This window comes from Talaromyces atroroseus (assembly GCF_001907595.1).
Source record: "Talaromyces atroroseus strain IBT 11181 chromosome Unknown scaffold_3, whole genome shotgun sequence".
NCBI lineage: Eukaryota > Fungi > Ascomycota > Eurotiomycetes > Eurotiales > Trichocomaceae > Talaromyces > Talaromyces atroroseus.
Window position 1 is genome coordinate 2,599,875 of NW_017971435.1, and position 16,041 is coordinate 2,615,915.

General features: G+C 48.2%; 7 protein-coding genes across 7 annotated transcripts; 4 read left to right on the top strand and 3 right to left on the bottom strand.

Annotated features, from left to right (window-relative positions):
* Nucleotides 1–410: 410 nt before the first annotated feature.
* Nucleotides 411–2,171, top strand: UA08_03928 (Eburicol 14-alpha-demethylase; the record flags this gene model as incomplete). Its single annotated transcript, XM_020266282.1, has 4 exons — nucleotides 411–656; nucleotides 723–920; nucleotides 983–2,035; nucleotides 2,100–2,171. The coding sequence occupies 4 exons, from the start codon at nucleotides 411–413 to the stop codon at nucleotides 2,169–2,171; spliced, it is 1,569 nt and encodes a 522-aa protein (XP_020121104.1).
* Nucleotides 2,172–2,697: 526 nt separating this feature from the next.
* UA08_03929 (hypothetical protein) lies at nucleotides 2,698–3,429 on the bottom strand (the record flags this gene model as incomplete). Its single annotated transcript, XM_020266283.1, has 1 exon — nucleotides 2,698–3,429. The coding sequence occupies one exon, from the start codon at nucleotides 3,427–3,429 to the stop codon at nucleotides 2,698–2,700; it is 732 nt and encodes a 243-aa protein (XP_020120961.1).
* Nucleotides 3,430–3,857: 428 nt separating this feature from the next.
* Nucleotides 3,858–5,135, top strand: UA08_03930 (Serine/threonine-protein kinase KIN28; the record flags this gene model as incomplete). Its single annotated transcript, XM_020266284.1, has 2 exons — nucleotides 3,858–4,041; nucleotides 4,117–5,135. 2 exons carry the CDS (start codon nucleotides 3,858–3,860, stop codon nucleotides 5,133–5,135), a joined length of 1,203 nt encoding a protein of 400 aa, XP_020120962.1.
* Nucleotides 5,136–6,670: 1,535 nt separating this feature from the next.
* On the top strand, nucleotides 6,671–9,613 carry UA08_03931 (hypothetical protein; the record flags this gene model as incomplete). The annotated part of the gene is made up of 2 exons (XM_020266285.1): nucleotides 6,671–7,433; nucleotides 7,491–9,613. 2 exons carry the CDS (start codon nucleotides 6,671–6,673, stop codon nucleotides 9,611–9,613), a joined length of 2,886 nt encoding a protein of 961 aa, XP_020120963.1.
* Nucleotides 9,614–10,983: 1,370 nt separating this feature from the next.
* UA08_03932 (hypothetical protein) lies at nucleotides 10,984–12,678 on the top strand (the record flags this gene model as incomplete). Its single annotated transcript, XM_020266286.1, has 1 exon — nucleotides 10,984–12,678. The coding sequence occupies one exon, from the start codon at nucleotides 10,984–10,986 to the stop codon at nucleotides 12,676–12,678; it is 1,695 nt and encodes a 564-aa protein (XP_020120964.1).
* A 285-nt stretch (nucleotides 12,679–12,963) lies between these two features.
* On the bottom strand, nucleotides 12,964–14,150 carry UA08_03933 (hypothetical protein; the record flags this gene model as incomplete). Its single annotated transcript, XM_020266288.1, has 2 exons — nucleotides 12,964–13,990; nucleotides 14,065–14,150. 2 exons carry the CDS (start codon nucleotides 14,148–14,150, stop codon nucleotides 12,964–12,966), a joined length of 1,113 nt encoding a protein of 370 aa, XP_020121216.1.
* A 486-nt stretch (nucleotides 14,151–14,636) lies between these two features.
* On the bottom strand, nucleotides 14,637–15,608 carry UA08_03934 (hypothetical protein; the record flags this gene model as incomplete). The annotated part of the gene is made up of 2 exons (XM_020266289.1): nucleotides 14,637–14,657; nucleotides 14,724–15,608. 2 exons carry the CDS (start codon nucleotides 15,606–15,608, stop codon nucleotides 14,637–14,639), a joined length of 906 nt encoding a protein of 301 aa, XP_020121217.1.
* Between the last annotated feature and the right edge of the window lie 433 nt (nucleotides 15,609–16,041).

Genomic DNA, 16,041 nt, shown 5'->3' on the forward strand with positions numbered 1-16,041 from the left:
GGTTATTATTTAATATAGTCAATTATATTGAAGGCTCACCCGGCAATAAATAATCCGATACACACCACTGGTCGGCGAAAGGCGCTTTCCCCGAAGCAGTAAGGCTCGTCCCGGCAGCGGGAATTCAGCGAGTCTGGTCGCCTCACAGGCTCACAGCCAAAACACCAGCGCTAAGCCACTCCAGGCCTAGTGCCCTGCGGGCGCAAATGCCCCTGGATAAAGTCAGTCTTTTTATTTAAGCGGCTTCGATCGTCAGCTGAAGCGCTAAGTACAACTTGCAAAAGCAGTACGACGCTGCTGCAATTCACGCAACGTGCTACCTCTCCTTCAATACGTTGTCGCTCTTGTCATTGAATCTTCTATATCCTGTCTTTGGTTCTCAATCGCTGCTCATCGAAACTCTACACGCCATGGGGCTCTTCGCGGCTGTCCTCGACAAATTCTGCGAACAATGCTCAACGCAGTCCATTTACGTGCTCGCCGGGCTGGGCTTCATTACGCTGCTGGTTGTCTCCGTTGTGGTGAATGTCTTGAGCCAGCTGCTGTTCAAAAATCCCAATGAGCCTCCTGTTGTATTTCACTGGTTTCCATTCATCGGCAGCACAATCAGCTATGGCATCGACCCGTACAAGTTTTTCTTCAACTGTCGCAGCAAGGTAAATTGTTCTTATATTCTCGAATTGTCGTATTGTTCGGAAACTCACAATTGTTCATCCCTTTAGTACGGCGATATCTTTACATTCGTGCTACTTGGCAAAAAGACCACGGTCTTTTTAGGAACCAAAGGAAACGACTTCATTCTGAACGCAAAGTTGCGCGATGTCTGCGCTGAAGAAGTTTACTCGCCTCTCACGACCCCGGTATTCGGCAAGCACGTGGTGTACGACTGTCCCAATTCGAAGCTGATGGAGCAAAAAAAGGTAAAACAAGATGTTGCAACCAACCGTTATTTTCGAGGAAACAAATTTTAATAGATAAGCAGTTTGTGAAATTCGGTTTGACCTCAGAGGCGCTACGTTCCTATGTTCAGCTCATTTCAAAGGAAGTAAACGAGTATATCGCAACAAGCAGTGCTTTCAAGAACGCTCGGGGAACTATCGATGTGGGCAAAATAATGGCTGAAATCACGATTTACACCGCTTCTCGATCGCTGCAAGGCAAGGAAGTACGAGACACGTTTGATTCGACCTTCGCTGAGCTCTACCATGATCTGGATATGGGATTTGCTCCAATCAACTTTATGCTCCCTTGGGCTCCTCTTCCACACAACCGCAAGCGTGACCGTGCGCAGAGGAAGATGGCTGAAACCTACATGAACATCATCCAGAAGCGTCGGCAGTCTGGAGGCGAGAAGGACTCGGAAGACATGGTTTGGAACCTGATGTCCTGCGTCTACAAGGATGGCACCCCCATTCCCGATATTGAGGTGGCCCATATGATGATTGCTCTCCTAATGGCTGGTCAACACTCATCGTCTTCCACCATCTCATGGATCGTGCTTCGACTAGCTTCGCAGCCCAAGATTACTGAGCAGTTGTATCAAGAACAAATCAGAGTCCTGGGACCCGATCTTCCCCCTCTTACTCATGAGAACTTGCAAAAACTGGAACTGCAAGCAAACGTGATCAAGGAGACACTTCGTCTACATGCCCCGATCCACTCAATCATCCGTGCTGTTAAGAACCCCATGCCAGTCGATGGCACCCCTTATGTCATCCCAACCTCTCATAACGTTCTTTCGTCCCCTGGAGTCACTGCGCGGTCACCCGAACACTTCCCTGAGCCTTTGGACTGGGACCCTCACCGATGGGACGGTGTTAAGAACACGGAAGACGATGAGCAGGTTGACTATGGCTATGGCTTAATTAGCAAAGGTGCTGGAAGCCCCTACCTGCCCTTTGGAGCCGGCCGTCATCGTTGCATTGGTGAACAATTTGCCTATGTTCAACTAGGTGCTATATGTGCATCGTTGGTCAGGCAGCTCAAGTTTAAGAATCTTCCCAACGTTGAAGGTGTGCCAGATACTGATTATTCGGTAAGTCTCTTGTTCTCATGGCAGACTCAAATCTCAAGTATACGAGACTAACATTGAATCGCAGTCGTTATTTTCCAGGCCCTGGGCGAATTCTTTCGTTCAATATGAGCGAAGAGAGTCATCTTCCAAGGCCTAATGTTTTGTTGCAGCTGAAGCTTAGCTCGTCTTTTCTTCAAGGAGCAAGGTATATGATGTTCTATGATATTTCTTCACTATCATCCATACATAACAACCCATAATATTAATGACCTGGAGTTACTGTCTGGTTGTCTCTCTGGGCATACATAAATTGCGTACTGTTCCATTCTTGTATTATATAGTTTGAATAACGGGCTGATTTGGAAGACACGAGAGTGGCATTGAAGTCTCTTGTGTAGGATAGGATGGACTTTCTTATACAGAGATAGATAGATTAAAGGATATTATACTAAAAGTGAAAAGAAGTTTTGATACTAAATCTTGTGTTTGAAATAAATTCGAGGATTGTGTGATGGCCTGGAACAAGTGTAACAACAATAGATTTTACAGGGGATGAATTGAAACAAATACCGCAACGCAATATCCCGCTGTCAGCCCAACATAATATACAAAAAGAAAGTCCCTATGACATAATGCGATAGAGTTATAGAATTGGCTTCGTTTGAGAAAGTACTCGTCTCTCTTTATTTATTGGCCGCCCGTCTCTCTGCGCTTCTCCTTTTCGCACGAACCTCAGCACGGCGTCGTTCACCACCGTCAACCTTATGGCCGCGTTTATCCTCCCACATGCCCTCTGTGGCCCGAATCAATGCTGCTGATCCGCTGGTGCCTTTGATGGCTTGAATATATGGACCGATGACCGTGGTGCCTCGATGAACCTTCATGTGCGCATATTTCTTGATCGGGTCGTTGCTCTTATATTCGTAACTTTCCGCATCCGGAGCAAGATTCACGAGCACGCGTCGCATGCCTGGCGTTAACGTGGCAGAGGCATTTGGCGAGGTGCTGCTGCTGCTGTCGATGCGGTCAGCAGGGACTTCAGCCACGCGCAATTGGGCGACACCATCGACGACAACATCAAGGTCTCCGCCGGGACCGAAAATGCCATTCTTGAATTTCTCGCGCTGTCGAAGTAGATATCGTCGTTGTCTTGTGGGCTCGATTCCAAGATCTCGGAGTTCTGATGAAGAGAGGGAGAACAGACTATCCCAGGAGGGGAACTTGCTGGCGTGCTTGGACATTTCGCGCCCAATCAGGGACAAAAATGTCGGGACATCAGGCACAAATGGTGTCGGCTTGGGAATAACAGGTTCAGCTCGTTGCTCATGAAGGCATCGTACACATGTTGACGGCGCGAAGGGACTGGGCAGTACCCTTGACTGTATGACAGCAAAACGTCGAGCAGGAAGTAACATCTTGCTGCAACGACACGCTGTCTCGAAACGTCGTGCAGAGGCTGCTCGGGTGAAGGAAGTTTTGAGATGGTGAGGGTTTAACGTCTCGTTCTTGTTCTGCTCAGGTTAGCCTTCGTTTTTCTGGCATTATCCAATCGGCATCGGCAAAGTTTTATCGGCAGCCCCGTCAGCCCCTGGCTGGATCAACGATAGTCCGCCCCGCGAAGCTTCGGGATTACCTCTCAGCTTCCTTCATACGACCGACCGATTGCCTGGTTGGCTCGTTATGGTACTGCTCCCAGTTAATTGCGAATTCTACTACTAACTAATCAGCATGAGACGCGCTCTACAATAGTAGAGCCTTTTCACTTTCCTGATTGCTTTTACATCGAAAACCTTCTTTCCCGCGCCTCTACTATTGATAACTCATCTTAAAGTGCATTTGTGCTATGGCAGTATCACCACTCATTACACAGTCTCCCTCTGGTGCATCCACTGCATCCAAGGCAAAAATTCTCGCTGTAGGAAGCGAAAGTCAGCCCCCTCTCGCGTCGCCTTCGAAGGCACCGGCCACTGCAAGCTCGGAACTGGCAGAACAGTTGAATGAAGATGTGAGGCGAAAGTACGTTAAGGGTAAGGGCTTTTTTTTCCTCATATGCAATGAACCGTCCCGCGAGGTTTGTGGATATTAACTCAGATTAATCGCAGATAAAAAGCTCGGTGAGGGTACCTACGCCGTTGTCTACCTCGGGTATCTGCGCGACAATCCTTCGTCCCTTGTTGCGATCAAGAAAATCAAAGTCAATGCCGAGTATCGAGACGGCCTTTCGATGGATGCTATTCGGGAAATAAAATACCTACAAGAACTATCTCATCCGAATATTATCGCTCTTCACGACGTGTTCTCTTCAAAGGATCGGAATCTGAACCTCGTGCTTGAATATTTGCCATTAGGTGATCTCGAAATGTTGATCAAAGATGGCAACATTCAATACGGTGTGGCAGACGTCAAGGCTTGGATGGGTATGCTTACAAGGGGGGTCTGGTTTTGCCACGAGAACTTCATCTTGCATCGTGATATCAAGCCGAATAACTTGTTGATTGCGTCGGACGGCGAAGTGAAGTTGGCTGATTTTGGCTTGGCTCGATCTTTCGCTGACCCCTACCTGAACATGACGCATCAAGTCATCACACGCTGGTACCGACCGCCCGAACTTTTATATGGCGCTCGTCAATACTCCGCGGTAGTAGATGTCTGGTCCATGGGGATGGTTTTTGCGGAATTGCTACTTCGTGTACCCTATGTGGCCGGGAATAGTGATATGGACCAAATTGCTAAGATCAGTGAAGCATTCGGGTCACCAACGGAGGAAAATTGGCCTGGAGTGACCAAGCTTCCCAATTACGTACCACCTGGAGACCGTATCACTCCTCTTCAAGGGAGAGAGTTTTTCCTGCGCCAATTCCCTACGGCAGGGCCTCTTGGGGCTGACCTTCTGATGTCCATGAGCACCCTTGATCCTCGCAAGCGGAGTTCAGCGCGTGAGATATTACAACATGCTTGGTGGAGAAGCGACCCAAAACCGACACCAAAGGAATCTCTTCCAAGGAAGTCCGGGGGTTCACAGAAGATGGGCAATGATTTATCACGACGAGCTGGTGAAGATTCTGAAGGTCGTTTCAAGAATGCCGCTCGACAGTTGGACTTTGGAGGAGCCATCAAATGAATTCCGACTTAAGTGGACGGAATATAGGTTAGAACATGCCGCTTCTTCTCGTCATTGGTTGAATTCTCCGGGCTCCGCGCCTGACCCTCCCTGCGAGCTGCATTGAGGTATACAGAGCATCCCTCTGCATGCTGTCCCTTGTCCAAGAAAGGACTTGGATCCCAGTTGAGCTTGAAAATGACCATAACTTGGATGTTCCATAGGCGGCAAGAAGTCCATCCAAGGGCATCAAAGGGCCGACCCCCTTCTCCTCTCCTTCCCTTTCAGGAATATCAAGGGTACCCAGTCAAAGGGATCAACATAGCTTCTTGTTAGGCTTGGAATTTTGAGCTTGCTGGGTATATCCGCACTTGAAGCCGGAAATATCTACATATCCATATCTAGCACACCATCAGAGTTCGTTCTGCTTAGCGTAGATAGATTGATTATTCGACTCGATTTCACACGCACACAAGCTCCTCGCCGTTTCTTCTATGCAATCATATGCCATGGAGAAGTGGTTAAATCAACCCAGGCTTATGGTGGTATTTGTACTTGGTAACGGGTGTAACAAGCTTGTTTGTTACATTGCGCTATAGACGAGCATTGGCAACGAGATATGGAGCAGTAGCGGCCCTGGATGGAGCATTGTAGTCAACCTAGGGCGATGACAGCGATATTCTAATTTGTTTATATTGCAGCAAGTTAGGGCTATCTCTCCAGTCGAGATTCGTATGCAATCCGTGCGTTCCTGCCCGCATCCCGCTGCTCCCATTCGCCCGCCGGGAAGGCCCCTAGCAGTTACAGTTGGTTAGCGCCCGCGAATTTAATTTACCCCTTTACCTTATGGGCGAACATCTGCTCCAGGCGCCATCAGACTCTGAATCCCACCTTGTTCGAGCCACTCTACAGACCGCATCAGCTGCAAATCCAGAGAGTCTGCGCGATCATCGCGAGACTCCCTTCTCGCAGAACCGTCTCTTGAACGCGACTGTCACTCCTGTTTGCACATTTCCCCCACGATAAGCTCCAAATTGTTATCGCAACCATCGACCGCCCGCTGTTTGTTTTCATCTTGTCCTCGAAGCGCTACACTCGGACGAGCGCGTTTCGTCTTATCGACGCGAATCAACCCACAGAAACTCTTTCTTTGTGAACAATCAGCCTTGTGGAGTAGGAAAGAAGTCTCGGGCTTTTTCTTTCTCTCTTTGATTGTACGTTCCTGACCTTCCTGCAATTGAAAAGGAAAACGCCGCTTTATAGCACTTCTGGCATCCCAAATCATTTCAATGTTTGGATAAAAGCCCTGCTAACTACTTACAGATGACCCAGTAACTCTCGAACTCCTCGTGAAGGCTTCGACTCGGCCCGTAACAATTCTCTACGCCTTTCAGAAGAAGCCGAAACGCTCATGGCCTGAGTGGATGAACGAACAAAGGACTTGCATCAAAGAATTCCATCTAAAGCACACAATTTCTTGTTGAGCCGCGGCCATGGCCTCTCAATCTGCTCTACCTCGAACATCGAGTCAAACAAGCAACAGATCAGCCAGCAACATGTCGCTACCCCCCAAGAAGCTCAAGCCTTTGTCCGCCATCTCAGATGCACAGAGGGCCGCGTCTCCGTCACCGTCTAAGCTCCGCCCGCCCTCACGGCCGTCACTAGGCGGAAACAATCAGCTGGGCTCTGCAATGCGATCTATCTCGGGCACAATAACCCCAATCGGCACAGACAAGACTGTACGGCGGTCTGTTAGCATCGCCTCGTTTCCTCAGCCTCCCAAGTCTAGCGGCAGGCTGTCAATGGCATCTGTTTCAAGCTCTGCCTCTCATGCGACAACAACCACACCGCGCGGTACCCCCGACATCACTAAATCAGGTACTATGAAGGCCAGGAAACAGTCTAGGCTCAGTTCAGGAACCACTATGAGCAATCGTAGCTCAAAGACGGTATCGCTCCTGGACCATAGTAGCGATGGAAAGACAGTGTTGAATGCGGCAGTTGGCAGAGACTCCGAAGGCCAGTTCAGCATATCTTCTCCCCCGCACAGCAGAAGCTCGTCAGCTCAGGGCTCTTACTCGACGAGCGCGACAACATTTGACGAAAACGAAGAGACTGAACACGGCGCAATGGATCCCAAAGACACATCGAAAAAGAGCCCTCGATCAAAGGAAGTAAAAGGCAACGTCATCGTTAGTGTGCGAGTCCGCCCGGATAATGGCGCCCATGATAATTCTCGTACCGAAGGGGAATGGATGGTAGATGGCCGGAGGTCGCTCATTTCATTTCGAGGCAAAGAGAGCGGCGACTACCTATATGGTGAGAACGCAACCATTGTGACCTGACCTGTATGTTTGCTAAGCTTGATTCTCGCAGATAATGTTTTCACGACGCATGACAATAACTCTCGAGTCTACGATTCTTCAGCCAAGCGTCTAGTGCGGAGAGTCATGGAAGGGTACCATGGAACCGTTTTTGCTTACGGCATGACGGGGACCGGAAAGACATTCTCAATGCAGGGAACCGCGTCCTCGCCGGGTGTTATCCCATTGGCCATAACAGACATATTTTCCTATATCCGTGAAACTCCACATCGAGAGTTTCTACTTCGCGTCAGCTACTTGGAAATCTACAATGAAAAGATACATGATCTGCTTTCGGCTTCAACTGCGAATGGCCCAGGTGCCCCCGCGCAACAGGAGGAAATCAAGTTGCGTGAGGATAGTAAAAGAGGCGTCTATGCGACTCCTTTGAAAGAAGAAATTGTGCAGAGTCCCACGCAGCTCCTCCGTGTCATTGCTAGAGGAGATCATGCGCGAAGGACTGGCAGCACCCAATTTAATGCACGCAGCTCTCGAAGTCACGCCGTTGTCCAAATCGTCGTCGAAAGCCGTGAGCGAGCGCCTAGCGGGAACGCAATTCAAGATAAGCGATCAGCGGTTGCTCCAGGAGGTGTACGGGTCTCGACCTTGAGCTTGATTGATCTCGCAGGTTCCGAGCGTGCTGCAGAGAACAAAGAAAGACGGACAGAAGGTGCTCACATCAACAAGAGCTTGCTTACGCTGGGTACTGTCATTGCCCGACTTTCTGAGAGCAAGGAAAAAGCAACCAATTCTGCAGATAAAGAAGGCAAGCATCTACCTTACCGAGACAGCAAGTTAACAAGACTGCTGCAACCAGCGTTGTCGGGAAATTCACTCGTCAGCATTCTATGTACAATCCAAATAGGAGCATCTGGCAGTGCTGCTCCAGCCAACTCACACACAAACGAAACACTTAACACACTTAAGTTCGCTGCCAGAGCAAAGAATAATATTGTCAGTCACGCCAAAAAGGCAGAAGAAGCCTACGGGGGAAATGGCGATGGTGGAAGCAGAGTACTTTTGGAACGTTATCGGATGGAAATTCAGAGCCTGCGCGCCCAATTGGAGTCACAGAGCAAAACCCAGGCAGAAAATGACTTGAAGATGGAGGAAGAGAGGATGGAAAAGGAAGCAGAGGCGCGCCACGAAGAGCAGATGCTCGAGATGCAACTAGCTCGGACTGCTCTCAAAGAGCGAATTGAGCACCTCAACCGACTCATCCTTTCATCAAAATCTACTGGTGTCAATAGTCAAAGTGCGGCAGCCGCTTTTGATCGATCGTCTAGTATGTCCGGTGTAAATGATACACGTACACGATCACTATATTCGACATCAAGCCAATCTACACTTGGTGCAAACTCGTTACGAAGAGCAGTATCGCAACAGTCTTTACACGGTGGTGATCATCTCAATAATTTCCAGAATCAGCGCTCCTCAGTGGTGCATGACGAGGACGATGATACTGTTGGCGAGTTTGGTGACGGAACTGCAAGTCTTCAGATGCAAGTGACAGCCTTGCAGGCTGATTTAGCAGATAAAAACCGCTATATATCCACCCTAGAGCGACGACTTCTTCAAGCGAGGCGTTCAAGTCATTCAAGAATGTCAATGGGTCTGTCGCAATTGAAGAACGGCGATGACGCTGACATGATGGCTTTGTTACGTGAAAAGGATATGGAGATCTCAGAGTTGCGCATCCAAATGGATGACAAGGATCGAATGCTTACTGCTCTCCGTTCAGCAGCCCGTCAGCGAGACGTTGCTCAAATGACGGCGGACGTGCCAGGCCAAGAAAAGCGGATGGGTCATCATAACAGTGGAAGCAACGCCAGCTCACTTGCCAGTGGTCCTCCACTGAGTTCCGGCAGCCCGGTCAACACAGTTTCTCTTGCCAGTATCTCAGAAAGAGAGGTGAATCCGAACAGAAGAAGCGTTGACGAGGTGTCGCGCATGCTTGATGAAATGATTCAAGACCGGGTTGAACATGGGCACTTTACGAAAACCTCACGCCGGAGCGTGCTCAGTTCGAATGGTCCTAGCAGCTACACGGAACCAATTGCGACAAAGGCCACGGCATCCAGTGTTTCCGAGTCGCGGACCTCCATTGTTGAGATGCCAGCGGACGTACAATACTGAACATTGCTTGCAGCTCTCCCGGTTTTGGCCACACAATATCCTCTCGGGTGTATGATATTCTTGTTTATATTCTATGTTTTTCTCTTTCACAGTTCATGTGTCTTCCCCCATCTTCTTTTTCTTTCTATCTTTATCTTTTTTGAGCGGTACCTGGGCATTCAACGAAGAGAATATTGGTTGCAGCGAAGTTTTGCGGGGGGGCGCTTTTCTTATTTGCTCAGAATTTGTGACTGTCTCTTTCTTCCGCTGCATATTTGGTTTTTTATCATTTCCCGATCATCTTTTGCTTCATCCTGTTATCGTTTCTGCTGTTTGCAGCAGCACCTCTAATGTCGCTCCTGGCCGGTGGTCGGCTAGCTTTCTGATACCCCAGGGTTCTTGTTGTTTGTTTAGGACATGTCACGTGATGACAGCGGAAAATGCCATTTTGGTTTTTGCACATGACTCCGTGAGGGTCTCCCAACTAGTTGTAAGTTGATGCCTCAGGCGCGCAAGGAAGGCCCCACACGGCAGGCACGAAGCAAGGGGCGCTCCTTCCTAGCGCAAATCTAAACCAAACGCCGGCGTCAGACGTTGGCTGAGGCTGTTTCATGTAAGCAACGCGCCGCCCAGTCATCGTGCGCTGCTTCTACGCCTCCCTCGACTGCTGCGACGCAGACCCGCCTGGCTGGCTGTGAAAAAAACACCAACCAAGCTTTGCCCTCGAGATGTTCTATAAGATCCCTTCTTCACGCCCTCCGGCGTCCTGCTGGCTGTCCCTTCCTCTTCCTTGAGCTCTCCAACGTGCAAGTGCCGTTGTTCCCTTCATTGCGGTTCTTGATTGACCTTTTATCTGATATTTCCCATTCTCGCTGTTGATCGTTCAGACATTCAAGCAAGAAAATTAGCCCATGCCTGGTCGCAAGGTGCCCGCTCTCTGTTGATGTATATTTCCATGGCTATCATTTATATGCAGGGACAAAAGTGATTATTTGCTATTGCATTCACGCCTTGGTATAGCTGCGCGCCAGCTGTCGTTCATTCGAGTTCATACTTCTTTTCTTCTTCTTCTTCTTCTTCTTCTTCTTCTTCTTCTTCTTCTTCTTCTTCTTCTTCTATGTCGAAGGACTGCCACGGACAATGCGTTTTCGGTCATAAATTACCGAGCTCGGCAACTATCAACCCGTTCGACTGCACGACTGCCGTTTAGCCTCTCACGACGGGTGCTTCGTTGTACACAAGCGTACTGGCCTTGCGCTTTTGGTGATTCAAACGGCAGCAATGAATTAATATACCTATTTGATACCATTATCAATTCTTCCTTGAACGGTGACAGCGTCGGCTTTGCCTAAACGAAGATGATTATATCGTCTCGACAGAACCCGCCAAAGATGCCTCTTCGGCGAACGGCCGCAGGAACCACGCCGTCATTGAAACCAAAAACCAGCTTATCTATTCCGCTCATCGATTCACCACTACCGTCGCCCGTCCTCCCATCGATTATCCCTACTCATGGACAAAGGCGTCCAGGTTCTGGGAAACGAAGAGCATTCCGTATACTGTCATTGTGTGCAGTGATCTTCATTCTTACGCGGATACCCTTAATTGCAGTTTTCAATGCGTTTCCTCTTGTTCTCGGATGGTTTGTGGGCGATCAGGATTATCAATTGCCCCCCATCCTTCCAGATTCTGCGTCTCCTGTGATCATGAAAAATGAGCATGGTCGCCAGAAATGGACCGTTCATATCCCAGCTGACATGGAGCTACCATTGTCTTTGCCGCAGATGCGAGATTTGTGTTCAAATTGCCTTCAAATGTCTCAGCAGGTGTCTCATGGCAAGTTTCAATCTTTTGACTATTTTCGACCGGATCCGAACTTCATAGATATAGCAGACCGACAGGCGAAGAGCATGCTGTCTGCTGAGAACAAACAGGATGCATTTTGTGAGACGAGTCTTACATTTGTCATGCAGAGTGAAGATGCCGGACTTGGGAACACTCTGATGAATCTCTTCATGAGCTATGGACTTGCACAAAAGCAAGGACGTAGCTTTTTCATTGACGATACAAATTGGGCCTACGGAACATTCTCGGCTTATTTTAAACCACTTCCAAAACCCGCTTGTCGCCCGCCACCTTTAGCCTACCGAGTCCCATGCCCTCTTCAAGCACGGCATCTCGTTGTGTCTTCATCCAATGCGCATTTGATTTTTGGTGACAGCTTTGAAGAATATTTCCGAAGCCCCTTTGTCGCGGGTGAAACGCAGCAAAAGGAAATATTCGATATGGCTCATACTGGCTATGAGGCTCTTTTCCATATTATTGGCGATGATGCGGTGTATCTCCAACAGCGTATCCTGGGCCTAAATAGGGAAGTGCGTTCCAAAGGCGGCATTGCAGTTGGCGTGCATGTTCGCCATGGTGATACACACCCTCTGGAGGCTCAATATTCGGATTCTTATATCCCCCTTGACCTGTACGTAAAGAAACTGAGTACCATTATTCGTACTCATTTGGAACAAGCAGACAGCGATAGCGCTTTGGCTCAATCCATGATATCTCACTCAAAGATCATGCTAGCTTCGGACGACCCTGATGTATATAGTTCCTTGGAGCTGGGAGGAGCGGAGAGAGCCCAAAACTACATCTCATTAGCAAGCAAGTCGAGCCTAGATGCTGCAAATGATCAGCAAGAGCTACTTGCTGATGAAAATTCCGGCTGGGAGGGTGGCTTTTTCCAGGATATGTTTTGGTCCCTTGGCGTGGCTGCAGATTATTCTCTTGTCGGGGGCCCGTTACCATCCAATCGCGGACCAACAGACTCCAAGACTCTAAGTCTGGGAAGTGTCGCCGAACAGCATCGCCTGCAACCTTCCAAGGAGGCCTTAAGCCTCCGTGAGTGGATTGGCCGTGCATATCTTCTTGACTTGGCAGTCTTGAGTCAGAGCGACCAGGTCCTGTGTGGCATAAGTAGCGCATCGTGTCGCCTTCTGGCTGTGATGATGGGCTGGAATAAAGCAATCACGCGTCAGTCATGGCAGAACATTGATGGAAATTGGAGCTGGTCACACTCTCTGCCTCGATAAATTATCTAATACAGTCTATCCTAATATATATTTGCATATTTGGTTTTTCGAATATGAATTTATCCACCTTTTGAGAAACCCAGAACTGCTGTATGACACTTATTGTTTAAAAAGATTAGTAGATGACAACGCCTTCAAAACCAACAATGAATTCGTCTGTTTTCTACAGCAGCGACAGAATAATAATGTATAGCTATTAATCACAGAAAACATATCCAATTGGATCATATGTATACTAACTATATCTCGTATATCCGGACCAAAAATCAATCCAAAATTTCGTGGCTATGCAACCATCTCAAGCTCGGCGATTCGATTAGGCGCATAAACATCTTTCCATTCATCCCACAGCCGTGTCAACTCTTTTATATATCTGCTGTGTAGATCATTTATGTATTCCTCATCAATCTTGTCATGGTCGCGTTGTTGGATAACTTCAATCGGTCGACCGACGACAATATTGAGCGGTCGACGATAGGGCATCATGCCAACATCATAGTTGAAAACGCCGCGTGCATGGAAGAGTGGTATCGTAAAGCCCAGGGCTTTCTTTATGAGCATCTGGATCTTGTGGATGTGAGGATGCTGCTCAGAGTCGACTTGCTCATATAGATCATTCTCTCCAAATCCGAGAACGGGGACCAAGTCAGCCCCAGTACGAGCGGCCATTTTCACAAAGCCCTTGCGACTATTCAAGACGAGGCTGAGGGTACCGGGCTGGGCGTCAAGTGATTCGCGCGCCCCACCGACAACGATCGTAATTGCACGTCCCATGCCTTCACCGTCGGCGCCGCCTTTTGTCAGTAGGTTTTCGCAGGACTCGCGAGATACACTAGCCAGACCCAAGGCTAGAGCGTAATCCCGGTAGAAAGGAATTCGGAAGTTCGCATCCAGAGTAAGCAGGGTATTCGTGATCCCTGGAAATAGGGTGGAGAAGCCAAGGGCCTCGGTGCCAAAGGCAGCAAAAGCGCCATGAGATATGATTCCATGAGGATGGTAGCCAAAAATATACTTTCGAGTGGGCGGCAGGATCTCGGTGCGGTGTAGTTTAGCTGGGAAATATGAAGCGTAGAGTTTCCAAACTCTCGAAGAGCGAAGCCACTCTCGGCGACCGCGCAATGTCCCCGATGTTGCTTTGTTGGAGAAAAGAGATATGTAGACAAGGTATGGGAGAAGCAGGGGCCAAGACAATGGCATTGCACAGACAAAGAAAAACAGCGTCAAGAGGATAATAATCGTCAGAGTATGGCACAGGACGACGAAGGTCTGTAGGCGCCTTTCGACGCCAATGTTCAGGGGGGCCCATCGAATGCTAACATTGACACATATTAGCCAACTAAATCGGCAGAGAGAGGTTTGAAGCCGAAGCTCCCAAACCATACTTACCCATGTTTTTGAGTAGTGCCATTGGTTTTCTTGTCGTTGACAGATGTTGCAAGGCCGTCATGTTGGGCCTTGTTACCGACAGGCATGGCAGCCCAGTTTTCAGACAGGTGAGGTGATTCTCAATATCCTTATGGACATGGCAGTTAGCTAGCGTACTTCTAGAGTAGGAGCTTTGAAAATTCAATCTACATCGAAGTAAGGGTATATATAAGGATGGATGGATGTTGTCAGAAGGAGGATGCAGTAAATAATCCTAAGCAGCGATGACGTTACAAAACCAGCGCCAAGACTTTCCCGCAACGCTGTCACGCTGAGACCTTCGGGTCGCTGCGGCTTTCCCGAGCCCCAGCCATTGATTGACGGTCTGCCTGTTAAAAATGCCACGAGAACATCGCGTGAAAACCGGAATTCCTATGGGGAAAAGAACTATATATCTCTAATGGGCTGACTATATAGCTAGCTAAATGGCCAAGCTTTCTTTCTATGTGCAGAGCATATCAGTCGTCTCCTTTCACCTGCGTCATTTAGACTAGAATGCTGTCCGAGTTGTAATCTATATATCCTTTCTTATATCAAGTCTTGATCATGAAAATCTAGAATCAGGTTAGCACACGGACATGGAATATGCCTTGTCAGAGACGGTTGAGTTGGATACTAACTTCGCCTAATGACCGGTCATCCATCACAGCCATTTTCTTTTGTTGAATGTGACGACCGCGTAATGAATGTCTCCAATGGGGTATCTGTCTTCGTAAGCTAGTAGCTTTCTTCGACGCTACTTCATTATCAAGCTGGTTTTGGCTTGAAGAGTCAGAACTTTCCGAATCTTCCTCTTCTGCGTCCGTACGTCGTCGTTTTCTAGAGCTGTCTTTCTTTTCCTTTTCGGCCTTCTCCCTCTTCTTTTCTTTCTTTTCTTTCTTGTCCTTCTTCTCCTTCTTCACCCTCTTATCATTCTTGCCCTTCTTCTCTTCCTTGGCTTCTTTTTCCTTCTTCTTCTTCTCTTTCTTATCCTTCATGTCCTTCACGTCCTTTCCATCCACGCCCTTCATTCTTGTCTTTTTGGACTCAGCCTTTAAGTTTGACTCTTGATCTTCTGCTTGAGTATCCCTATTATGCGCATTGTCATCGCTTGAGTTAATAGACTTGTCCTCCGCACTTGTGTCATCCGAAATGTCGCTCATGTTCTTCTTGCCTTTGTTCTTTGCAGAATCAGGCTTCTCCTGGACTAAATAGCCTCCACTGACGAAGGTGACAGTCTGCCATTTGGTTCGCGCGTACAGAGCCAGCCTAGTATCGTCGCGCTTGCGTTGTTCCTCTTCCAATTGAGTGTCGCTCTTTCCATTCAAGCGGCCCAAAAGACCTTGAAAAGCATCTATGGCTGCCACGTTTTCATTTCCCAATTTTGGAGGTCGAGCACCCAACCCAAGCGTATCGTCCTTCAGAGTCACCCTGATATGAGAGGCACTAGCAGCGGTAAAGGTGTCGGAATGGGATGCGTTGCGAGCGCCGAGAAAACTTCCAGGCGTCCAACCTTGAGAAGTCATTATTTTATGGCCGAAGCCGCTTGTCGATTGGGCCCATTTTGTGTTATTGGGATCGTGAGAGATCTTGACCCTCCTTTGAAGTTTGCGGTGTCAATAGATATAATTTTGACGATGATTTAGTCTGCAATACTTACTTGCGAGGGGCTGCAAGACCCATGAGTATCCCAATAAAAATATAATATAAGCAGAGATATGGATATGTATCAAAATCTACCCCTGTCTGCGCAGTCAGGCGGTCTATTTTTTTTTTTTTTTTTTTTGTTCGGCTGAAGATAAAACTTGGGTAGGCCTTATCAGATTTGTGAGGCTATACTTGTATTGTACTAGTTTGATCACGTGATTAATGCTGGCGACAGACGCGGCCTCTCTAGTTGGCCTGCACTATCTATGGCATTCTTCTTGCAGTGCATAAGTATTCGATCTGTATACAGCA